This window comes from Salvia hispanica, chromosome 2, assembly GCF_023119035.1.
Source record: "Salvia hispanica cultivar TCC Black 2014 chromosome 2, UniMelb_Shisp_WGS_1.0, whole genome shotgun sequence".
Taxonomy (NCBI): domain Eukaryota; kingdom Viridiplantae; phylum Streptophyta; class Magnoliopsida; order Lamiales; family Lamiaceae; genus Salvia; species Salvia hispanica.
In genome coordinates, this window is record NC_062966.1 from 12134672 (window position 1) to 12160421 (window position 25750).

Here is a 25750-nt window from a genome sequence, read left to right on the forward strand (position 1 = left end):
GGTTGAAACCCGTTTAAAAAAATATTCAACTCTTTATATCATTATGAATACAATTCATAATTTTAATTTTTTATTAAGACTATATTGATTAATTATTAACTTAATATAAATTAATAATAATTAATAATTATTATATAATATTATATGATTCATAATTTAAATAATTATACTATAATTATTTATTAATTACTACTCCTAGTTTTTAGTAATATAATAATATTATTATTTTATATTTAAATATAATTATAACTATAATTAAGTAGTATGTTTGAGTGATATTAAAATATAAATTAACTATTAATTTATAATATTAAAATAATAATATTAATATTGATTAATAATAATAGTATAAAGAGTGAGGAGAATGAGAGAAGATATTATAATCACTTTTGGTACTAGTTTTGTGTATGCCCAAAATATCCTCTATGGCACAAATGGGAAAATGTATTTGTTTATATGACATTTTGGAATGAAAATTGCATCAAGTACCAAAAATGTGATTTATAGGTACCAAAAACGATATAAAATAAAGATCATGTACCATTTATGTGTGAAAGTGAAAGATCAGAAACTCACTCCGTCCCATAGTAGATGTGACAATTTCCTTTTTAGTTTGTCGCACATTAGATGTCAGATGTTCCTTTTATGGAAAAAGCTCCCTCTAATATGAATATACTATTTTCTTTCTCTCCATCTATTACACAAAACAACATCTCCTAAAATCTCGTGTTATTCCCTAAGTGTGCCATCTATTATAGAACGGAGGGAGTGAGTACTATTCATATAGTTCAAAAAGTACTACTAAAAAGGTTAATGAAATATAATCTTATTTGATAAAGTGATTGTATAATAAAATGTGAGTGTTGTGAATTACAAGTAAAATATGAATTTACTTATTAATATTAATAGTGAAATAACATACAGTATTTATCAACATGCGAATGGAAAAAGAAAAATGGGACTTTGAAGATCAAAGTAATTACTTCTTTCTTCAATCAAGAAAGTGAGGAGGGGGGTTGTCTTTTTCAGCGTGAATGTGTAGGGATCAAACTTCTGCATCTCCCAAATCAAATCAAATCAAATAATAAATCTATGATCAATAATAATTTTGAATTAAATAGTAAGTCTGTATAAAAATTATATTATTCAACGTAAAATCTGGTTTTTTTAAGGATCAATAATACTATTCTAGTTGTATTAAATTGAAGTGGTATTTTGTATTTTTTGAATTTGGTCCATTTTGAAATACTACAGTTATAATATTCAAAAATATAATGAATGGACGAGGGAATCCAATCCAGCCCAGCCTACCATATCAATTGAGGTAAAATGTCACATTCTCAAGAAAACAAATCATCATATATATTAATGTTAAGTGGGGGCACAAGGAAAACAAGTCTTGCTCCCCTTTTTATTTCTCTTTTTTCCACCAGCACTCCTAATTATAATTGAGTAGGTTAGCTTATCTTATCTTAATAACAAATAAATCCCAATTGTTTTTTCACGCAAATGTGGTCTTATTGCATAAACATAATACAGACAAAATATAAAGATGATGGGTGAAATGATTTATTTGCCATGGAAGATTGGAACATAGTACTACTATTTAACTAGTGAAATGGAATATGGTCGTTATTCGATTTGTCCAAAATTGAATATGGGTTTATTTTCTGCGGTCGCATTCATACTTATTCAAATTGGCAAATTCTGATATGCATGTTTTCTGAAGGAATCTATCTTTAACTTGTGAAATTTTGGTACATATAGATATATCTTTCAATGCTACAAATCCCAAATAAACCCATAATATTATTTTTACTAAAATACATATATAGATATCTACCATTCTTTAATTGCCACATATATTTCTATTTTATCTAATTCAGTTTGCCTAATTCCACGTAGGTATCAATTTAAAACATAACAATATGTAAGTGCAGCAAAGAGGCTGCCCAGTCAATTTTGCAATCTTTTATCACTCATAAATACAACTGAGTAATAAAGAGAAACTAGAAATGTAAATGCTCAATAAAAGATGGGAAGCAACAAGATAGGGAGAAATTGTGCGAAAAAATGTTTTACTGTGAAAAAAAATGTGGGTTGATTGAGATCTTTATAGATGAGTATCGAATGTATCTCAACGAAAAAAAAAATAAGAGGGAACATCTTTTTTTAGTACATCAACTATCCTAAATGAGCAAATTTGATCCGTAACATTTCATAATATCTTTTGAGGTCCATCAATTATAAGTTAATATCAATTCAACTACTTTTTGGCTATTTTAAATATTTTCATGACCAAAGTACGTACCCTTAAGACCTTGAGGGCAATCAACTATAAGTTAATATTTTCATTTTTATTTCAATGTAGTATATATTTTTTATTATGATTAACTTAAATTTTCAGTTTAATACAATTATGAGATTCATTAAAAATAATGTTTACCTTAATTTTATCTAAATACTTGAGAATGTAACCATGTAAAAGTATTAACTAGCACTAGAAAGTAATATCAAAATATTAAATAAGGTATGGTATATATTAATAATAATAGTATAAGAAACTATTAAACTTAATCCCAATAAATTAGAAGAAAGAAGAAAGTGGATGAATAAAGAAAGAAAAATAAATTACATACTTTAATGAAAATGAGAGAGTAAATAGATTGAATTGCCCTTCATGGCCTTAAGGGTACTTTGGTCATGAAAATATTGGAAATTGCAAAAAAGTAGTACAATTGATATTAACTTATAGTTGATGGACCTCAAAGGTATTATGAAATGTTACGCACTAAATTTGCTCATTTAGGATAGTTGATGTACTAAAAAAATGTTCCCTCAAAAAATAAAAAAGGCGAAATTTCCGTTGGATGATACTCCCTCCTTCCCAAAAAATAATGACCCCTTCCTTAAGCGCCATGGGATTTTATGAATTTTTAATTTGTGTGTTAGGTGGAGAGAATAAAGTAAAAGAAAGGCTATAAAATAGAGATAAATGAGCTTCTATTTTTAGTGATAGCCCATCTTGGATGGGGCAAACCAAAAATGAAAGTGTGTCATCTTCGATGGGACGAAGGAAGTACTATATTGATATGTTTTGAATAGTGTGATAAATTTTGAATTTAAAAGTCATTTTTATTTGAAAAATAGAAAAGGGCAACACCAAGCCTACGCGCATGCCTGCGAGTGGGCTTCATCATCACTCCGTGACATCGTTGGACGAGAGGGGCCAGACGGGAGGAGGAACCACCGCCTCACCCCTCCATCGCGGAACCTGCCAAGACAGGACACACCACGCACGCAACATGTACAACTGTTGATGCTATTCCATTTTCCGGATCGGAACACAGCGACGCAGTTACATATGCTTTTATAAACTCTCAAAAACGTGAGTGGTGGAAATAAGTTCAAAACATTTTTAAGCTATTCAAAAAATAAATTATTCAACCCAAATTTATTTTACATAATATGGAGTAGTAAGCAACAACCATTTATAGAATTAAATTTAACGTAAATTATCATTTTCCTACCCTTCCAACATCATCTCTCAAATATAGCTAATTTTAAAACTTACACTTTTCACTCAAAATTCTCTCTGTAGTATATAGGCTATATTATCTAAATTTTTTTGATAGCTCATCAACCCTTTTAAGATATTAGTTCTTATAAGATATTATAATAAGTATAAAAATAAGTTATAATTAGTCATTGGAGTTGATAACCTCATTAAAATGAAGTTAGATAAAACTGTTATTGGAGTTGATAACCTCATTAAAATAAAGTTAGATAAAACTGTTATTGGAGTTGATAACCTAATTAAAATAAGGTTAGATAAAACTGTAATTTCGAAAAAATTTCTTATCCATGGGTATCACCACAAAAATGAAGGGAGCAGGCTAGATAACTTATGATACGACATAGCTTACAAATAAGTTTAGATACGTTTGCATAGTTCTATCTCCGTATTTAAAAAATAAAAACATTTGAAACGACACAGATTTTAATACACAAATGATAAAGTAAGAGAAAAGAATTAGTAAAACAAGAGAGATGAAAATAAAAGTGAGTTACATAAGAGAGAGGACGTAAAAAGTAATTGAACTAGTATTAATGGATTGGAGGGTCTATTTCCTAAAATAGAAAGAACGTACCAAAATGAAAATAATTTTTACTTTCTATTTGTAAGAGACGGAGGTAGTATAACAATATTCATATTATATTAAGCCCAAGATTGGGAAGAGCCCAAACTGATAATTGTACTTATTTTATAACCGGATTACTACCAACATCGGGCTTTTATATCTTGGGCCGAGGAACTACAAAAATTATAGTAGTACTATTACGTAGATTATTGAAATTATAAAACAATAACTTTAGCTACGGAAAAAAAATGAAATAAGTAACACATTAGTAGGTGAGAATTTTAAATATTACTATTACTAGTATAACTTTTCGTTGGTTTGATTTAATCTCACTTATTTGTTTCCATGTCATACATCTTAAGTTGTCATTGCTTATCTGACAGAAAATATGTTTAATTTAATTTTATGAAATTGTGATGGCACATAAGAAAAGAAATTGTGATGCATGCCTGCATAAAAGGAGAAAAAGTTTCTCATAGTCCATGAACACCACATGACAATCTTATTTGATATACCTCACTAATAAGATCTTGCTAAATGAAAATGTATAGCTTACATGACCAAATAATTACAATGACATAATATGATGTTTTAAGGAAAATTTTATAATTTCCATATATAATATACAGCTATATATACACACGATACATTAAATTATTAATTGTTTATTTTGTTAAAAAATTCACGTGTACTATTGCTTTAATATGCACACCTTTTTTTTATTATGCTTTTTTTTTCTCTATCTTTTTAGTTGAGTACATATTTATTCATTTTTTATACTTTATCACATAATTTTCTAGAATGTATCAAAATTTGGTCTTTTTTTATTCAAGTAAATATATTCTTAACTATATTTATACTTTATTGATTATATCTTTAGGAACATGTTAGGGTGCCACCACCTCTTAAAATAATATTATACCACCATTTCTAGCCAATCATTTGTACACGTGGACGAATAAGCCACGTTGCAAAAAAAATTCTTAAAAAGACGGCCAGCAATATGTTGTACACTATACAACAATTTTTCTTGGTCAGCAATAGTTTATAATATTGCTGAGTAGCGTTTATAATATTGATGTGTAGCGTTTATAATATTGTTGTATAAGTGGTGTCACGGTGTCACTTTAAGAGGGGTTGTCATTTTAACACAAACCTATATTTTTATTTTTTACAGTTAAATAACTATAAACTAAAGACCACATATTTATGCCTACTAAAGTTTTATCTTCTTTAAATTTATAGTTGATGTTTCTTATTAAGATAAATAAGATTATAATCCTTAATTTGAATACCCTATTGAATAGTAGTAGTATTTTAATTTCTTTAGATTCATATTTTGTCTATTGTATACAATTCATCAGATCATTTTATTATTATTAACTATTTTAATCAATATTTTAACTTAACATATCAACAATGATGAATTTTAAAAAAAAAATAGAACGTCATTGTAGGGTCATTCATATATTAAACTTATTGTGTGCAATGATAAATATAATAATTTATGTATATATCAATAAAAAAAGATAAATATCCCATAAAATAAATTAATAATATTTATATTTTACATATCAATAAAAAGAATAGCACTCGATTAATAAATTTGGTGGTGCAATATGATAATTATTTTAGTGCAATATGATAATCATTTTATATATGGGAATTATAAAAATTTCCTTCAAATATCATATTATGCCATTATAATCATTTGGCCATGTAAGTTATACATTTCCATTCGGCAAGATCTTATTAGAGCATCTCTGATAGCGCCACTAGGACTTCTCACAAAAAATTCCTGCCACGTCATCACTAGGACTTCACATTTCACTAGGACTTCCCACTAGGACTTTCCGCAATAAAATTAAATTCACAATTATTCAATTTATGGAATTAATAAAATTTACGGAAATAAAATGTCGACACGGAATACGGGAAAATTCGAATACTTCATTAAAAAAAATTACATAATACTTAAAGGAGATACAAATTAAAAAAAAAATTACATAATACTTAAATAAACATAAATAAGTTAAAAATTACAACCCTCGGCTCTCACTCCTCCTCGTCCTCGTCCTCGTCCCCGTCGCCCGTGCCGCTGCCGCCTCCGACGTCCCCGCCCCCAACCTCGACGCCATAATCATCAATAGGTGGCATTCCTAACTCGCGCCGACAAGTGTCGACCACATCCTTGCACATCCTTTTGTACACAGGATCGCGCGTGCTATACCACCTATGCATGGTCTGACTCAGGGTCTTCGTTAGCTGCGCACGGGTGAGACGAGCGTACTCATCTGGGGCTTCAAGGGCCTCCGATTCTACCTCGAAGGACCCGCTGCGGCTGCCGCTTCCCCTCGCCATCCGCTGTGCAGCCTTTTGCCCCATCGGGCGCGGCGACGGCGGGAGTCTGATCGTGGTAGCGGGGCCACTTCCTCGGCTTCGGGGAGCTCGTGCGAACCAGCACTGTTGTTGTACTCACCGGAAGAGTTGATCTTCGTCCGCTTCCAGCCCGAGTCGACACCCGCACCAAACTTTTGCGAATCTCTGACCACGAGAAAGGCCTCCCATTGGTCAAACTCTTTGAACTTCAATTCTTTGTCGGGATACTGGGCCAAGGCCCAGTTCTTCACATCCTCCTCAGACATGCCGCTGGTCGCCATGCGCAGGTTGTTTTGGTAGAGGGCGGCAAAACGACTGAGCTTAGGCCTCAACCGATCCCACTATTTCCGGGATTGCTCGGCAGTGTGAGGCCTCGCCCCAGCCGGTTTGTGTGTTAGGTAGGCCTCACTAATGCGCTTCCACAATCGATCAATATACTGGTTCGCCCCGATATAGGGATCCTCGACTACACCGACCCAGGCCTTCGCAAGCGCGGCGTTTTCCCACACGGTCCAGATCGACCTCTTCTCACCCTCCTCCTCTGCCCCCAATTGCGAGGAAGAGCTCGGGGCTTTCCAGTTGCCCTTGCCCTTACCCCCGCCCCTAGCCTTGGCCTTGCCTTTGCCCCTGCCCCTTGCAGCTGCTTCGCCTCATCGGGAGTCTCACGGATCGGCGATAACCCCAACTCCTGCCCCAACTGCTCAAAGGAGAAAGTCTCGATGCCGGCGTACCGAGTCTCCGGAACACTACTAGGGGAATCATCGGCCAACAAATCTATATATGGGCGATAGACAGATTCCCTAGGTGTCCGAGGGCTCTGTGCTGCATCGACCCACCCACCCCCGCCATATTTGGCGGCGTACTCCCCATCCCCACTGCCCCTGGCATCATCCCACCCACCCCCACCATATTAGGCGACGTACCGCCCATCCCCGCTGCCCCGGGCATCATCCCACCCATCTGACTCATCCAATTGTACATATTTAAGAACATTTGGGGAGTAATCCCTGCCCCGCCATCCCTCGCCATTTGGGGATTCATCCCCGCATTAAAGTTTCCCTCCGTTTCCGGCGGGAAACATGGATGTGTTTCCTCCGCTCGTGTTGGAGGAGTTCCTATTGTACTCCATTTAGAAATGAAATTGTAGATTTTAGAGAGAGAAACTTGTCAACACAAGTGGTGTGAATGAAATGAAGTTTAACGAGCCCTATTTATAGAGTTTTTTTAAAAAAAATTAAAATTAAAATCGGGACGTCCGACCTACGCCACAGCGGCGGACGTCCGGTCGGACGTGGGGCGGACGTCCGAGCCCATCCTACGGGCGCACGGGACGAGCGTGTCCTACCTTTTTCTTCACTACGGCAGACGCTCGGTCGGACTTCCGTGACGTTCGCCGTTGGAGATGCTCTTAGTGAGGTATACCAAATAAGATTGGCATGTGGTGTTCATGGACTAGGGATTTTTTTCTCGCATAAAAGGGATTAAAAACTTAATATCGTACTCCCTCCGTCCATAATAGATGACACATTTAGGAATTGACACGAGATTTTAGTTGATGTTGTTTTGTGTATTAGGTGAAGAGAGAAAATAATACGGTGTATATTTTTATTAATGTGAGATGGAGTTTTTTTTCCAAAAAAGAAAATGTGACATCTTTTATGAGACAAACTAAAAAGGAAAGTATGACATCTATTACGGGACCTGAGGAGTATTGGGAGACTGGGAGTATTATTTTGGATTAAATTAAATGAAACATTTAATATGAAATCCCTGTCTTCTCAATTCAAAATCTAATATATTCATATTTAATGTTTATAAATAAAAAATCTACTTTAATTACCGAGGGGTACAAACAAGGGCAGAGTATCGCCTGATCAAAGATCAAACCCGAGTCTCTTTCTCCTCTTTTTTAGCCCCTACGCCACTGCAATCTTGATCATACAATCCATCATACCAGGTATTTTTCGTCTTTTTTCTTACCCAATTCTTAGTTTCGTGTAAAATTCGTTTACGGTGTTGTGATCTGCTTGTGGGTTTTGTTTCTTTCGGGGAAAAATTGAATCTTGCGGTTTCTTGTTAGAGGGGAAATATAGTCTACGCGAATTCAAGGTCATCTGGAAACTTACTTTCTTATGCGATCCAAGTCTGGGAATTTCTTTCCCTTTTTCATTTTATTGTAATTATGACTTGCAAGACTTCATTATTTGGCTCATGGGCTGAGTTATTATGATAGAAGTGGAAAGATTTACTCTAGTTTTTATCATTGTTGGGGTTGAGTTGTTCATTAATATGGGCTATTTCTTAAGTTTTTGTTATCTTGGTGCCCTGATAATTTTTTAAAAATTTGCTGAAAGCCAAATCTGTGTGATTTTCCTTGTTTTTTGAAATCAAGCATGGCTTTCCTTTAACTTAGGGAGTATCTTTTAGATGATTGTTTTGTTTTTCAATTTTAAACCGAGGAATTTTGATTAAAGAAGAAATTTGAGAATTTTGGAACGTTTTTTTGTGGAAAATTCTCAATTTTTAGGTGTTATTATCTTTTAGTTTCTTTATTTAAGAGTATTTGGGTTTTAGTAATTTGGCAAGCTTACTATAATAGTGTGATCCCTGCGGTATTTTGTTTCGGTTTGTACTTATAAAGTCTTCATGAGTTTTAGTATATACTCTATTTTGTTTGACTGTTTGTGCTACGGATGAGTCATATATCAACAAACATGGCTCAAACACAGATAGTAAACCAGTTTTTTTGTATTGTAATGAGATGAATGGCATGCTTGGGTAACTGAATGATTAAGCACAGTCCTTCAATTATCAAGTAGATTAGATCTTCATTGCCTGCATCCTATTCCTTTTGTGCTGTTACACTTTTTGGTCTGTTGCTGCTACATCGATGTTAGTGGTCCAATTTTAGACACCTCTTTTTTGTTACTCTTATTGTTGAAGTTTGTTGAAGTGGACTGGTGGTTGGATGTTCTGTAGTGTGATACTGTTTACCTAAAAATGTTTCGGATTTCTACTCCTATTAGTTAAATTTGATTATTTGATCTAACTACTTGTTAAAAAAAAATTCTTGTTATTGTTTCCTTTTGGAGACTTTGAGATTACAATTATGCATAATATTGATTCCTTATGCTCGCATTCTCGATAACCGAGTGTAGATGAACAGGTTAAGATTAATTCATAATCGTCCAAGTGTGGAACATATGTTATTTTTTGTGGAATTTCATTGTTTTCATGATTATTTTATTGTGAAATTGCATGAGCATGTTACTCTTATAACCTCCCCGGCTACTTGTCATTCATTGTAGATTGACAGGATTCTTGCACATATGGAGTCCTCCAAAGAGAATGATGGTTGCCAACCTGCAGAAGGTCCTATTTTATGCATCAACAACTGTGGCTTCTATGGGAGTTCTACGACAATGAATATGTGCTCCAAGTGTCACAAGGACATGATACTGAAACAATCGCACGCCCAGCTTGCATCATCGTCCATTGAGAATGTTGTAAACGGTGGATCAAGTAGCAATTGGAAAGCACTTGTTTCCGATGATGCAGCCAGTGCGGAAGCAGGATCAGTCGAGTTGGAGGCAGCACCCCAGCAATCATCCAATGCAGAGCCTAAGGCGAAGCAGGGGCCGAACAGATGCACAATCTGTTGTAAGCGAGTAGGTTTGACACCATTCAAGTGCAAGTGTGGGGACCTCTTCTGCTCAGTTCATCGCTATGCAGACAAACACGCCTGCCCATTTGATTATCAGGCTGCTGCTCGGGATGCCATAGCAAAAGCAAATCCTCTTGTTAAAGCTGAAAAGGTGGATAAGATCTAGTAGCAGTCATGAAGAGAAACATGATGCTCACTTTGTACATCTTTGTGTAAGTTGGCCTGGCCATTATCTTCAAAGCTGTCTAGTTCATCTTGGATGGCTGGGGTAAGTAAGGCGGTGGTATTTGGGGTTTCGTTTTCTTGCATTCTACGAACCTTTCAGTTGTTGCACATTTACTACATCATCTTGGTTCATCCAATGTGTAAGTTGTTATTTGCTGACTCAAAATCAAGTTATTATAAAATTCATGACTTGGCAATCTTGTTACTATGCATTTTATGCCCCTTGGCTCATTGCATTCGCATCTCTTCCACACTGTATTCGTCTTAAAAAACTACTCAAACTCGCATATTGATCATCATGCTCTGTGTTGCGAAAAGAGCAAGTGTTTCTGCATCAAACCACCACATGATGCAGATGGAGTCGAAGCAAGCATATGTTTGGCCTTTCACCATTTCTCACCCGATGATACATGCTGCTGGTTGGCTTCTTTGCAAGTGTTGGTCTTCATCTTCTGTGAAATCTTCTTTGAGTGTGAATCTCACTAATATCTTACATATATCTTAATATTTAAATGAAATGAAATGAGCTTGAACCTTATATATAACAAATGTGCATTTTGAGGTTGCCCTAATTTCTATTAATTTGTTGTTTTCTTATAAAATATTGGGGCTTTCTGGGCTACAATTCAGTACGTAGTAATTTCCAATACTCAATTTTATTGTTCCGAGGTATTATTGGGTATTAAGTTGGATAATCAATGTATCATATTGGTTTCCTGCAATAGTCTTGACCGTGAATTGTTGAGAAAATATGTACTTTCTCTCTCTGAACTAGCATTGTTTTAATTAATAAAACATACTCCTATTTACTTTATATTCTATAAGTAATTCTTCAATTAAAAGACTATAAACATCCTTTCTTGTAATAGGCTTCGTAAAAATAAATTATAAATTGTGAATACCATCTATACCAGCAAGTTACACATGTATACGAATTACACACAAAATTGTGGACAGTGCGTGCTATTACTTTTTTTTCTTTAATGTTTTTGTTTTAATTAAAAGTTGTGTTTTGTTGTTTTTTTTGGGTATGTTAAATATTATCATAGCACAAAAGCATCCGTAAAGATATGACAAAAATAGACTTTGCATATATGTTGAAGGTAAGGTCATGTGAGCAAGAATATATTGGATGCTGTAAACTTTTTGGCATTTAGATCCTCACCCCAAAAAGCTGCAATATTAACATTTCAATGTAAAAAAGAATACCTAATTTTCGATGAAAGTCAGCTTGCAATTTAGCCAAAAAGATGAAAAAAAAGGTGCCCTTCTTTTACACTACAGTAGTAGTACTATATTTTTATTGTTTAATTGTTCAATAATACTACTCCATCATCTTCTAGAGTCTTTCCCACAATAATATTATTTTCAATAGTATTATGATCTCTAGAGTTTTTTTGCTAATACTAACACTAATTTGAGGCTTTGAACACGAAGATTCACTTATTCAACTTTGGTTGCTTAGTTTCGTGTCATATACTCCCTTCTTTGTCAATTAAAATAGTGTCATGTTTCCAATTCAATTAAGCCACTAAAATTAGTCTCATGTCAAAAAATACAAAGTTTTTCATAATTAATTATAATACTTTTACCTATTTTTATCTTCATATCATCTACTTACCTATCTTTTTTTTCTTTTCTTTTTTTTTCCTACTTTGCTCTCTTTCTCTAATCTAATTTTATTAATTTTATATTAAAACTGATGTTGTCAGTCAAATGAATATTTAATATGGAAAAATGGATACATGACTTTAACGAATTCACATTCCAGTAACTAAATGATTTCAATGAGACATAAAAAGGAACGCAAAAAATAACTTTTTCTAAATTGAATATTGCTAGTTTATTTTGTAACAATCACAAGAGAATCAAATGCCCTGTAGTTATTTTATTCACGGTGAAACAAAAAGAACTTTTGATTCTTTCTTTTAAAAACATGTACTATTCCATTATCATTGTTCAACTTCTTAATTACACGTGTTGTTATATAAATGGATTGACATAAAATAAGGTTTAGATTTTACAAATATGTTCTGCTGATATTGTTGCAAAAACAATAATGATATTTGTAAGTAATTATTTGCCAGATTTTCATGTGGAATCAATCATAGGGTGCGATAATGCTACTAAATGAAAGTAGTCAGAAAATTAATGATAAAAAAAGCAAATCATAAAATTCACTGCATCTTTCTTAATTATGAATTTTGTTGCTACATATAAGTTGCACTACCCTACATATATGCAGTGTTCAATTAATTCATAATTGTACCCTATAACGCATGGCATTGTAAATCAAGATAGCAATATTAAAGTTACGTGTTTTTTTGTCTTTTCCGTAATGAATTCATTTTTCTTTTGTTTGTTCTATAGATAACATTCATTTATGTTACATAAATAAAACTATTATATTTCATTCACTCGTCAATAATAGTAATTTCGTATTGTTTGACTTTTGTGTCTCTAAATAAAGGGATGATATAATATAGTATGGCATAAAATTATCGGTAAAGTGAAGAGTGTATTTGTCTGGATAATAGTAGATTTATCTATATCTTCATAATATACTCCTGTCATATTCACTCTATATGAAACTTGTGGATAAAATATGATAAATCAAAATTATGATTATATATTTTGTGTATTGCACATTTACCTTCAAATTGGGTGTAATATGTCTTGGTCTTGGGTAAAAGTAGGAAATTATCATCGGTGATATGGACAAGGAGCAACTCCTAAAGAGTGAACGTTGGTGTATAGGCACAAACAATTGGATACTTCTACTACTAATGGAAGGGTGTATGAATAAATTGAAACACACTAGAAAAAGAGAGGAACTCCGAGAATGTATAGGTATATGTAAATGCATATTTGATTATAGTCTAGGATATTTGATAGGTGCTACATATACTAACAAGATACCATCTTCTTTTTTGCCATTCATCTCGTAAGAACTCTAGGATTAAGCGTGTAACTTGATGCAAGTCTAAAATGAGTGACCCCGAGAAGTTTTTTTTTGAAAACATGTGAGAGAGGGAGGGACTTCCAAAGAGAGTGTTTGTGAGGATGAAACACACTGGAAAGACTTGTGTTGGTATGTTGAATTACAACTGTCAATTTAAGGATCGAATTATTACATTGAGGGTATAAAAGTTTTTTAATTGAAGAGAAATGTTGCAAGTATGAAATTATAAAAATCTACCTCAAGTACAAGGTTATACCATGCCCAAGTGAATTTTCATAACTACCTGAATTTTTTAAGTATTACGTCAAAGCAAACATGGTATAAGGTGATAAATGATGCTTATCTCTTTTTTTTTTATAGTAACTCAAAGCAAACACATTCCTAGAACATAACTGCATCAATGTATAATTAGTAGTACTATTATGAATTTCACTTGGTGGTAAGGTTTGTAGATTTGTTGTCGCGTTCGTTGCAAATATATCATTTTGCATCGGATATATTTATTTCTTATCATGTTAATTAATTTTTGATATCTTTGTGTTTTACATTATTACATACTATATGTAGTTATTAAGTTACTGTCAAACAAATTAAAGTTACTATTATAAATAAATAAATCAATCAAATGAATGTTATCTTTACGTGAAGAAGCTGTCTAGCCTAGAGAAATTGACGGATACGCAATAATATAATATAACTCGTCTTTTAATCACACCTGTTAATTATTTTATTTTATTTTTACTTTATTTTTTGATCCGTTTTTTATTACTACTATTAGTAAGCATTTCGTAATTTTCTTGCTTATTCACAAACTATTCTTTGAGCATAATCAAGTACTCCTATTTCTTGAAATCATTCAAAGTATACATTCTTTGTATAAAATTAACAACTATGCTTATATCATTATATGTCCTTGACATAGATGCAAATTGCGTAAAACTTGTAGTAGAAAGTTCGTTTCTGAAAGTCAAAAAAATCACGGATGTTTCATGAAATAAATCAATAATAGTGTTACTACTATTATAGGTTGGTGTAAGGTCAAATCCTATAGACACAGAAAAAGAACAAAATCCCTAAATTTGTATGATTAGATGTCGCATTGGATTCCTTATTTTGAGAAAAAATATAATGTCAAAGTAAAACTCCATTTATTTCTGCAAAATAACATAGCTTCCTTTCTGAAATCCAAACCTCTATTTATGAAAGTTCTCTTTCTCACACACACATCCTTGGATGCTCGACCATTTTTTGATAGTTTGAGCTGTCATCCTCATTAAATTGGTCATGATTTCAAAACCTTTGAAATTTACTTAATTTTTGTTGATACGCTTGTTTTTCAACTAATGCAGTTACAATATGATGATTGTAGTTATATCTAGTACTAGTATTTAACAATTCGTCAAACAAAAGAAGTTAAATTTGCTAATCTCTTTTTTCTTGTCACCATTGACTTCGTTGCCATCAAAAAGGGTCCAACTCTATACAGTACTGTATTAGCTTTATGTTGACTAGGTGAGGTTGAAAACAACAATTCATGTGTTCTCAAATCTCAATATTCCCATCTCCATATATTAATTGCATTCTCTCCCGCAAATCTCTATACCAACATTGAAACATTCCAAACGCCACTGTTAAACTGTAATGCAAAAAAATTCTGAAATCCCTTTAACAAAGTAGCACCAAACCCTCACTCATCACTCTCTCCCCTCCAAATTTCAATGGCCACCGCCTGCACTCACTATCTCTTTCTCTCACTGTCATTCTCACTTCTTCTTCTCACCTCAGCAGTTTCTGAGCCAGAAATCTTGCTCCAGTTCAAGAACTCCATTGATGACCCTTTGAACATTCTATCTGGCTGGTCCAACGCTTCATCACTTCACCATTGTAACTGGACTGGGGTTTCTTGCACAAATGCCTCTCCATTTCTGGTTACTTCTCTCAATCTTCAAAGCTCGAATCTTTCTGGTGAAATCTCTGCTTCCATATGCAACCTTCCTAGCCTTGCTCATCTCAATCTTGCTAATAACTTCTTTAACCAGCCTATCCCACTCCACCTCTCTCAATGTGAGTCTTTGGTGACTTTGAATGTCAGTGACAATCTCATATGGGGCACAATCCCAGAGCAAATTTCTCAGTTTAAGACTTTGGAGATTCTGGATTTCAGCACGAATCACATTGAGGGAGAAATCCCGGAGAATATTGGCTTGCTGCAACAGCTTAGAGTTCTTGACTTGGGCAGCAACTTGCTCTCAGGTAGTGTTCCTGTTGTTTTTGAGAATTTTAGTGAGCTTGTGGTTCTTGATTTGTCACATAATACATTCTTGGTTAGTCAAATTCCTGTTGATATTGGTGGGCTAAGTAAACTTGAGCAGCTTTTGTTGCAAAGCTCTGGTTTTTATGGTGAAATACCAGATCTTTTTAGTGGGTTGAAGAGTTTGATGGTTTTAGACCTTTCTCAAAATAATCTCACTGGTGTTTTGCCTCAGATTGAGTTGTTACTCCCAAATTTAGTTTCTTTTGATGTTTCACAAAACAAGCTTTCTGGGCCATTTCCTGATGGGGTTTGTGAAGCTAAGGGTCTCGTGAGTTTGAGTTTGCACACAAATTTCTTTAATGGATTGGTGCCAAATGATTTGATCAGTGAATGCAAGAATCTTGAGAGGTTTGAGGTTCATAACAATGGTTTTAGTGGAAACTTTCCTTCTTGGTTGTGGTCACTGCCTAAAATCAAGCTCATCAGAGCTGAAAACAATATGTTTAGTGGTGAAATCCCTGATTCGATCTCAGAAGCTGCTCAGCTTGAGCATGTTCAGATTGATAACAACAGTTTTACCAGCCGGTTTCCTCAGGGCATTGGCAGAGTTCGAAACTTGTACAGATTCTCTGCCTCATTGAATCGTTTGTATGGAGATCTCCCTCCGAATTTCTGTGATTCGCCTGTCATGAGCATCATCAACCTCTCCCACAACTCTCTCTCCGGGAGGATTCCAGAGGTGAAGAACTGTAGGAAGCTGGTGTCGTTGTCTTTGGCGAGCAACAGTTTTGTAGGTGAGATCCCTGAATCTCTGGCTGATCTGCCTGTGCTAACCTACCTGGATCTTTCTGAAAACAATCTGACTGGTTTAATTCCACATGAGCTTGAAAAGCTCAAGCTTGCTCTCTTTAATGTCTCTTTCAACAAGCTATCGGGCAGAGTTCCTGCTTCGTTGGTTTCAGGCCTTCCAGCCTCGTATTTAGAGGGAAACGCCGGGTTATGTGGGCCGGGGCTTCCCCATGGTTGTTTAGGTGATGACAAGCCAAAGGTCAAACCATCCAGCTTCGCTAAACTGACCTGTGCTTTAGTTATCATAACCCTCGCTTTTGCCCTTTTAGTCTTGGCGTTTGGATTCTATCTAATGAGGTCTCACAAGCAGAGAGCTCAGTCAGGGATGTGGAGATCAGTGTTCTTTTATCCCCTTAGAGTCACTGAGCACGACTTGCTTATGTCGATGGATGAGAAGACAGCCCGTGGTGGTGGTGGGGATATCGGGAGGGTCTATGTTGTCACCTTACCAAGTGGTGAGCTTGTTGCTGTGAAGAAGATACTGAATTTTACCAGCCAGTCTTCAAAGGTTCTACAAAATGAGGTCAAGACTCTAGCAAAGATCAGACACAAAAACATTGTGAAGATTCTTGGTTTCTGCCACTCTGATGATTCCATATTCTTGATATATGAGTACCTGCCAAAGGGAAGCCTTGGTGATCTTCTTGGCAAACCCGACCTCGATTTGCCATGGAGTTTGAGGCTCAAGATCGCCATCGGCATTGCTCAAGGACTGGTTTATCTTCACAAGGATTACCTCCCACATTTGTTGCATAGAAATTTGAAGTCGAACAACGTGCTTCTTGATGCTGATTTCCAGCCAAAGCTCACTGATTTTTCCTTGGACCGGATCATCGGAGAGAAGGTATTTCAGTCAGTAGTTTCGTCAGAATCTGCAACATCCTGCTATTTGGCACCAGGTATTAAGCTATGCTCTTAGATGCTGCCTTTTGTTTTTAAGTTGTCGGCTGATTTTTTCTCATATTGTATTGTGCAGAATATGGTCTCACAAAGAAGGCCACGGAACAGATTGACACATACAGCTTTGGCGTCGTCCTGTTAGAGCTCCTAACTGGTCGACTAGCAGTAGAAACGGAACCGGAGGATCCTACACTTGACGTTGTGAAGTGGGTAAGAAGAAAGATCAACATAACCAATGGCTCCCTCAAAGTTCTTGATCCCAATATCTCAAGATCCTCCCAGCATTTGCAGCAGATGCTCGAAGCCCTAGAAATTGGGCTACGTTGCACTTGTGTGATGCCGGAGAAGAGGCCATCAATGGCTGAAGTTGTCAAAGCACTTCAGTCACTTGAAACCACTACTTTTCAAGGTTTGGAGTTGTCTGCTGATGTTGCTTAGTTCAGTTCCTGTCTGAACCTACCTGTGTTCACATCCTCATTCTGTCAATGTTTTGAAACAAGGGAAACTTGTATTTTGGTTTGATCTTTTCTGATCAATGTAATATAATCTTGTCTGCCTATGCATATTTATATATAAAGAACTTTGACATAACTTTAACATCAATATTTACTACTCAACTTATTAGTGTTTCTCTGCATTAAATAGACAGAGCAACACAATAAGCAAAACACCGCTACAACCAATATGCTAATGTAGTATGATCAAATAGCTATATATTGGTTGAGCTCTTTCTGCAAATGCTCATGAGTTCTTGAGCAACTTCATCGATCTCTTGATCGACCTTCCAGGCAAGCTTCGTTTTAATATCATCAGCCTTCCCCCTCACTTGCCACCACCATCTTCCACCACGACATGATTGATGACTGCAGCAACGGTTTCTGCATTCAGCCTCCCGTTCTGTCTCTCAACACCTCCATCCCTACACCAACCTCCTCGACTAGCCTAGCATTAATGGGCTGGTCCAGATGCATTGGAACCGCGAAGATAGGAACTCCATACTCCAAGCTCTCCTTCACAGAGTTCCAACCGCAGTGGCTCACAAAGCCTCCTACATTTGCATGTACTAGGAATTTTGTCTGTGGCGCCCAACCTTCTATAATCTTACCCCTATCACCAACCTTGTCAAGAAATCCTTCTGGAAACTTCTTTTCAAGACAATCATTGTGCACGACACCTTCCGGAAACCTCACAACCCAAATAAAGTTAACTTTGGATAGCAGCAATCCAAGAGCAATCCCATCCATGTCTTCCTTACTAAGGAAGTTCTCACTCCCGTACGAGACAAAGACAGTCGATTTCGCCTCTTTCTTGTCCAGCCACGAGAGCACCTCTGAGTTCCCAGCATCATCTATAGAGGGCCCTTGAACGAGAGGGCCAACAGGAACAAACCTCTTTCCAGTCAAACCAGACACACAATCAATGTATCTCCCTTCAATCTCTTTAAAACCCTTGATTAGAACAATCTTGCAAGACTTGTTAACTCCTACAGAGCCCTTCTCTCTCTCTTTACAGTCCCTTGCATTCGCCAACAACTCATCCATGAAACGAGACTCATAGTCATGAAACCTGATGTTCTTGTAAGGGAACTCAGTGTCTGGATTCTTAAAGTAGTGGAACATGAAACTGGTAATGACCGAGCTAATAGTGATGAATATAACAGATGGGATGTTTTCAGCTTCGGTAAGAAAATGGGCCCATGGCTGAAGGAATCGAAGATGGGGTGGGAGGCCATTGGTGGTGTGCAACTTCTCAGGGAGCTCGGATGAAATTGTATGGAGTTTGAGAAGTTCTGAGTGATTTTGTTATGGATGGAAGTGAGTGGAGCACAAGTATATGAAGAAGCCTTTTGCTGTGAGTTTTTTGGCTAGGGTGTTCATGGGAACATCATAATACGGGGGCTTTCGGTTTTGGTGGAATTCATTTCTGAAAAAAAATACAGACTTGAAGCAGTTGTCATGAGTTGTAGAAGATGATCGAAACAGGGACATATCTATGTATTTATGCATTTCTCTCTGTCTTGTTTGTTAGTGAATAGTATTATTCTCCATGCATTGGTGCAAAAGATAGCATTTTCCATAATGTTTGTGAAAAGAAAACGAAAAGAGAAGTTTTTCGGATGTAGGCCTCACAGTTTTGGGAGTTGAATTTACATTTCCTTACGTTGTTCCATGGGAATTGGGATATTATAAATGGGATCCTTCAAAATAAATGGTTATTATACTCTTAAGTTAAATTTTTTTAAATATTTTCTTGATATGTATAATTTTCTTGATAGAAGAAACTGTATCAAAATTATACTATAAGGGGTATACGATTTGCAAGATAGTATCTCGTGATTAAATATTTAGTGAGTTTGGTTTATAAGATTCAATTCCACAACCTAATCCTAAATGAATAATCATGAAAAAATTAGTCATAGCTAACCCCTTCCAACTAAAATAATCTCAAATCCTAGACTATATCTTAGTAGTACTATTTTATTTAAGAAGCCAAATATCACCTAAACATATGGATTATATTTTGATTTTGCCACCAACTAAAAGAGGTAAATATGATTTAGAATTGGGGTTTCAATCTTACGTGGGGTAGTTTGGCCCATTCATAAATTTTGTGTGAGAAATAATAAGAAAAAAGAAGACAAAAAACAAAAATCACTTGTTCCAAAAAATTTGCATATTTCGATCTCGTATTCTAAAAGGCCAGCGAATTTAATCCCAAGTTATAAAAGGTTTAGCGAATTTAATCTTTTTTCTAAATTAAAAAAAAAAAAAAAAGTGGTCCATTTATAATGTGAGAAAAGGGGCGTAATATACATATGGAATCGATGAATTATGTTTTTTTGCTATAGTAAAATTTTTCACTCAGTTCTTTCAGTATTTACCTGTTTCTCATAATAAAGAAAAAACATAAAGAAAATACATACACAATTCTTGCAAGTAAGCATATCCCATCCGTCTCTATGTGGATTGCCAGACCTCACGAAGAAGATCATACCTAGCGTTGGCTCCATCATCGCCACCTACTTCACTGCCGCTACCTTTGCCATTTCCCCGTACGGCAGTGGGAGATGGAGGAAGCGTGTCGACGACAGAAGACAAACACGATTCCATTTCATCCAGCTCCTCGTCGCTGGTGTACCCTTTTCTCTGTACGGATGATGCACTTCTGTAGAACTTAGTGCTTGCACCGGCCTCGGCGACTTTCTCTGCCACATCGGAAGAGGAGGGAGGCGTGTACACCGTCGGAGCAGCAGTGTAAGGGAAGCTAGTGGCGGACTCCCCTGATATTCTACGCTCTATGATTGACTGTAAAATGCAAATCAACTCTTTAAAATAGAGACCTCAGTAACATAGTCAAAATATTGAAATCTCAATCACCAGAAAGGAGGGAATAGTTTCCAAAGGCTTGATTGATGTCTAAAGCATAGAAAACATGCAAATTATCGCGCCTTTATCTGAACAAATAATTTGTCAAATGATACTTGTTCACAAAACTCAAACTGTATTCAGGAAGTTCCCTTTTCCCATCGTTTCTACAAGAATGCAACTGCCGTGGATAGTGTGCTCACAGAGAATACTTTATTTGGACAAGAAGATAGAGAGAGCTGCTAAAGACTGTGATGCAAATAATAGCATACCTCAGCATTTAGCGCCTCTAGCACAGAACCTGGGACAGGATCGGGACAGAACTCATCAGGAGAGAAGTTGCAGAGAACTCGCTTAACCAATGCGAGACTGATTTCAGGACAGACCTATAATGAGACAATGGATGAGATGATGATAAACATAACATGGAGATATGACAAAGCAAGATTTAGTTCGGCTGACCTCCATTCTTATTGTACGGTCCATGAGCATATCTTTCGGGAGCATTAGAAGATCACTCAAGGCGTGAAGAAGTGGGAAGCTCTTTGGTTTATTGGTACCTTGCTTATCATCGTTCTCCAGCGTAGCATTTACATCTTGCGCAGAACTATCAGTATCCATGCCAAGAAAATCAGATAACCATCTTCCCCAATTGCCAACCTGAGGAAGTGTGCAGTCAGCATAATACTTTAAGGAAATAATACAGTATGCGATTAAGCTCTTGACCTTACTCAAGCAACTCTACTATTCATATGATAATGATTGCCTAGAATAAAGCAAGGCACTTACAGAATTTTTAAGTTGTGCACCAGAACCAAAGCTCAAATCTCCGGCGGGAATAGGCAAAACCTTGGAGTCCACAATTGGATCAGATACAGGGTCAGTAGGGATCTCATGGGCCGACTCACGAAGAATAGCATTAAACATGGCTATATCAAGCCTGCCAATACATAGCTCCATCACCTAATAAAATGCATATATCCGGTTAGTTATTTTCAGTGGTATCACCATGCAGCCAAAATATTGATTAAAAGAAAAGAAACTCATGCTTCAGCTTAAATATCATATACAACATGATAATCACCCCCTCCCCATCTCCTAAAAAGAAACAGAAAAATACACTATACACGGACATGGGTAGAATGATGGAAAAAAAGAGTAGCACGAAGCGCAATGCACCTTCCTAGCCAAAACTGGCAAGCAACCACACTCATGTCCCCCAGCTCGAACAGGGCAAAGTCTTCTGAAAGCATCCTGAAAGGCATTTTTCCATAGGTTGATGGAAAAGCTACCTTGTTTCTGGTCACCAAGGGCTGGACCAAGTAACCTATCCGAACCTTTGGGTGTGGTAGAATCATCAACAGGTGATTGCATGTTAGGTGTCAGTGTCTGAACCAATAGAAACAGTACTTTAGAATCAGATGAGAGAGTTTAAATGGACTATAGAAATGTGGATAATAATCAAAATAGCCGAAATTATATGAAAGCAAAATTTGATGCATTAAATTTTAGATGAAAGAGTACATATGGAGAAACAAACTGAATTGGAGCATGGCAGCAATCCAGTGAGATGATTAATGTTCAATCCTTCAATTGATTATCTCAAGTAATCAAAATACTAGCATAGTTTTCTGTGTGAAGGTTATAGAGAAATAACCTGCCACCAGATTGACTCAACAATCCTTGAGAAAATCCAGGACTCAACTTTCTCCAAGGCAGCAGTGAAGGTTCTTGTTTCTTGCCAATCATCCACAAACTGCAAGAAACCCTTCTTATTCAATTGTCTGTTTCCACCACTATTCTTCCAGTTATTTGTAGATGACTTTGTGTCATCTCCATTGGACTTGAATAATTTTGCAGAAGCATTAGATTGACATGAACTCCCAAATGCGTGAGATATAATTTCCCTTAGAACAACAGTGTTCGATAGCCAAAATGTCAACCTAAATAAGACAGTCTATATGAGATATTGGATTTCCTTATGTACATGCTTACTAGCCAGAAGAATTTCATGTTATACTAACCTGGAAACATCATTGCCGCAGGATTTAGAAACTAAAACAAGCCCAGACACTGTGTTTCGAGCCACAGTAGCTCGTCTATCTTGAGACCAGTGTTTGCAAGCATAAATATATAGCCTAGAAAGGCGTCTTGCAGGTGTATGCACCTTGTGTGCGGAGCTACCATGCTCGGGAACCACAGAATATAGTGCAATTTCAAGAGCAGCAACTTCTCTAAGTTCGCTCTCAAGATTCTTGATCCTTGTTTCCATTTCCTCAATCTTTTGATCTTGATCAATGTTGTCTTCTCGCTTGCGATTTTCCTCAGTATTGACTGCTTCATCGTCACTACACACAGTAAGAGCACCACTGGAAGCCTCATCCAGGGGATCCACTCCATTGTCCTGTTCAAGTGGTTGGCTATCAGCCCCTTCGGAGGAATCAGAAAGAGCCTTTGGATGGACCTTCATATTTTTCAAACTATCAGATGAACTCTTGGCAGATTTTAATAACCCATTTTCAGGCCCTTTCCTTGGAGTTTGCTTAGATGCTTTAGTCTGTAGGTTATTTGCTCCCCTATCAGATTTCAATCTCTGTGCTTGGGCAGAGCCAGATGAAAGATTTCTAACCCGGGTAACTTTTTCTGCTTTACCCTCATCTGCTGTTTGTGGATCCCCTTGAGATGAAACTGAATCATTAGTAGTCTCAGCATCGGATTCATCCACAATATCCATATCACTAGAAATATCACTCAATTTTTCATTGCCTCGTCTCTCATCCGTTTTGAGATTTCTGGTACTATGCAGTGATTCCTCTGACCTGCACTCATCATCGACATAATCTATCACCACATTCTCGAAAGCTTCTGATGGCTCGACACCACTTCCTAAATTTCTGTTCTGTTTATCAGACGAAGACTTGGCCTCAACCTCTCTTTCTTTCAAGTTTCTACCAGCATTCTTTCCTGGCAGCTTCCGATCTCTCGTTTCAGGTCTTGCAGGACGGGTTTTCTCTTTGTTGTTTAGGCCCTTTCTCCTGTCAGTCTCCTTCATGCTGTATATATTTCTTCTTTATCTCTGAACCATAACAAAAATGGAAACCACATAAGAAATCAAGGCTAGAGATTATTTTTTTCGGGCTAGACTTGTTCACCGAACTAAACTGCTTTAAATCGGCAATTTTTACTCTTTTATCCACATTCCGATTAAGAAATAAAAGAATCATCTTTATGCTACTAATTAACCTCCAATTCAACGATGAGAGAGAGAGACTTCCAGCTTGATCAGACGAACAATAAGAAATCACACACTCCAATTTAATGCTTATCACTTTTCAGATTCACAAAGAGAAGGAGAGAAACAACCGCTACGCTTAATAGGTCACCGCCAGAGTTGAACTAAAATGTGAATATCTTAATCAAACGAGTACCATACAACAAGAAATCATCAAAATAAAGGGAAGAAAAAAAATCAAATGATTTAGCATAGAACATAACATCTGCTGCACAATTCGTTTAAGCAAAAACACACAAAACTACGGCGAAGCCAAGAATTTTACTACCGTATCCAGAAATCTGCAATTCCGATAGTAAAATGATGAATGCAGGCGGTTACACTGCCGCAGAAGAAGTGATAGTAACTGCCATGGCGGTTTCCGCGAATAGATTAAACCGCCAAAGAAGAAAAATTCTGGGACAATATAATAACAACACCACAGAATATAATTTCTACGCAATCTAGAACCTAATGCCGCTTCAATCGGATTTAAAAGGAGAAGAGATAAAAACTACAGTCCCATACAAAAAATTGAGGATAAAATAATATGGCAAGCAAAGTGATCAGATTCCAAAACGACAAGATCTAAGAATTGAAACAATTGAGAAAAAATGTACATCGAGAGTAGCGAAAGCGATTTCTTTTTGCTCCAAACCATCCAAAAAAAATGGGTTAAAAGGTGTAATTCAGATGGTAATTTACCGTAGCTTTTAGGAATAGCAACATCGAACTTCACAAGCTTTTTCCACTGTCACCAACCAAGCTCCTCGCTGCTCTCTCTCTCTCTCTCTCTCTTGGCTGGAAACTAGTAATGCAGGACCATGTGAATATGTGTGTGTGTTTTAGAGGTGGTGGAGTGAGGTGAGAAGGGAGTTACAGAGGAGTGCGGAGGAGGGCCCCACGGCAAGCCTATTTTATTTTAATATAGTAATTGGATGTTTACACATGTGAGAGATGCGGGCCGGGCCGGGCCGGGGTGTCGGTGGAGGAAAGTGACCTAAACTCCCGGTTGCGTTACGTTACACCAACAAAATATTTTTTCAGAATAATTTTTTTGGGTTCAAAATCGGTTATGCAACTCAAATTATTTTGTTGGAAATAAATTAGGTACGATGTTCATGGAAAATATCAAATTGGGCTAAACTTTCTGATTTTAGGTACTAATTATCTAATATTTAATATATTTGCTACTCATACTTATTATGTGGATAATACTAGTTAAATTAATGAATTTGATCACTTGGATTTGAAATCTTATGGTAACACACATAAAATATTTAATTGTACATATTTGATGTAACAATATTTAGACATAAGCAAAGTAGAATATTTGGAAAAGCATCATTCCCTAAATTAGACAAGCAAAATATAAGAATAATAAAAGGCAGGGAAGAGGAGAAGAGAATAGAATAAATACAATGATCTGAAAATAATATTTTAGGGGTGATAATGACAATGTATATATGATTGTTATGTGTGTGGTCAACAATGTAAGCGTCACCTGTGATTCGTCGGTTTCCACATGAACCATCACCGACAACGACACTCTACTATCCAACGTTTTAATCAGAGCTGGCACAATGCACTGCAGCCTATTTTTATAATTATACATATATCTTTTTAGTTTCAAAAGATATTTGTTATTTTTGGGTGGGGTGTATGGATCAAAGACCAACCGATGTGATTAGTCTTGTACACAATTATGATTTGCCCTACTTTGGTGGACCAGATGGACT

At 36.0% G+C, this 25750-nt stretch overlaps 3 protein-coding genes and 1 pseudogene across 5 annotated transcripts; 2 read left to right on the plus strand and 2 right to left on the minus strand.

Moving 5' to 3' along the window:
- Positions 1 to 8341: 8341 nt before the first annotated feature.
- Positions 8342 to 10607, plus strand: LOC125203522 (zinc finger A20 and AN1 domain-containing stress-associated protein 8-like). 2 transcript variants are annotated; one of them, XM_048101889.1, is made up of 2 exons: positions 8342 to 8478; positions 9830 to 10607. In XM_048101889.1, exon 2 carries the CDS (start codon positions 9851 to 9853, stop codon positions 10349 to 10351), a length of 501 nt encoding a protein of 166 aa, XP_047957846.1. In that variant the 5' UTR covers positions 8342 to 8478; positions 9830 to 9850; the 3' UTR covers positions 10352 to 10607. The 2 variants fall into 2 exon arrangements, with proteins under 2 accessions (XP_047957846.1, XP_047957847.1); XM_048101890.1 differs by lacking the exon at positions 8342 to 8478 and adding an exon at positions 8504 to 8630.
- Positions 10608 to 14920: 4313 nt separating this feature from the next.
- LOC125204133 (probably inactive leucine-rich repeat receptor-like protein kinase At5g06940) lies at positions 14921 to 17966 on the plus strand. Its single transcript, XM_048102695.1, has 2 exons — positions 14921 to 17374; positions 17452 to 17966. Exons 1-2 carry the CDS (start codon positions 15091 to 15093, stop codon positions 17811 to 17813), a joined length of 2646 nt encoding a protein of 881 aa, XP_047958652.1. The 5' UTR covers positions 14921 to 15090; the 3' UTR covers positions 17814 to 17966.
- A 95-nt stretch (positions 17967 to 18061) lies between these two features.
- On the minus strand, positions 18062 to 19332 carry LOC125206291 (annotated as a pseudogene).
- An 864-nt stretch (positions 19333 to 20196) lies between these two features.
- LOC125207171 lies at positions 20197 to 24854 on the minus strand. Of its 2 annotated transcripts, none has more exons than XM_048106397.1 (8): positions 24717 to 24854; positions 22765 to 23816; positions 22398 to 22683; positions 21920 to 22129; positions 21530 to 21703; positions 21203 to 21400; positions 21013 to 21126; positions 20197 to 20680 (listed from the first exon to the last, which is right to left on the minus strand). In XM_048106397.1, exons 2-8 carry the CDS (start codon positions 23790 to 23792, stop codon positions 20333 to 20335), a joined length of 2358 nt encoding a protein of 785 aa, XP_047962354.1. In that variant the 5' UTR covers positions 23793 to 23816; positions 24717 to 24854; the 3' UTR covers positions 20197 to 20332. The 2 variants fall into 2 exon arrangements, with proteins under 2 accessions (XP_047962354.1, XP_047962355.1); XM_048106398.1 differs by lacking the exon at positions 24717 to 24854 and adding an exon at positions 24301 to 24454.
- Positions 24855 to 25750: the final 896 nt, after the last annotated feature.

What these genes read in the sequence shown, in the direction of transcription:
- LOC125203522 (XM_048101889.1), top strand. Translation starts at nt 9,851, where the DNA reads ATGGAGTCCTCCAAAGAGAATGATGGTTGCCAACCTGCAGAAGGTCCT.
- LOC125204133 (XM_048102695.1), top strand. Translation starts at nt 15,091, where the DNA reads ATGGCCACCGCCTGCACTCACTATCTCTTTCTCTCACTGTCATTCTCA. An exon ending in ATCCTGCTATTTGGCACCAG is followed by an intron (nt 17,375 to 17,451) that starts GTATTAAGCTAT and finishes TGTATTGTGCAG; the next exon opens with AATATGGTCTCACAAAGAAG.
- LOC125207171 (XM_048106397.1), bottom strand. Translation starts at nt 23,792, where the DNA reads ATGAAGGAGACTGACAGGAGAAAGGGCCTAAACAACAAAGAGAAAACC. An exon ending in TGCGGCAATGATGTTTCCAG is followed by an intron (nt 22,684 to 22,764) that starts GTTAGTATAACA and finishes TGTCTTATTTAG; the next exon opens with GTTGACATTTTGGCTATCGA. An exon ending in TTGAGTCAATCTGGTGGCAG is followed by an intron (nt 22,130 to 22,397) that starts GTTATTTCTCTA and finishes CTATTGGTTCAG; the next exon opens with ACACTGACACCTAACATGCA.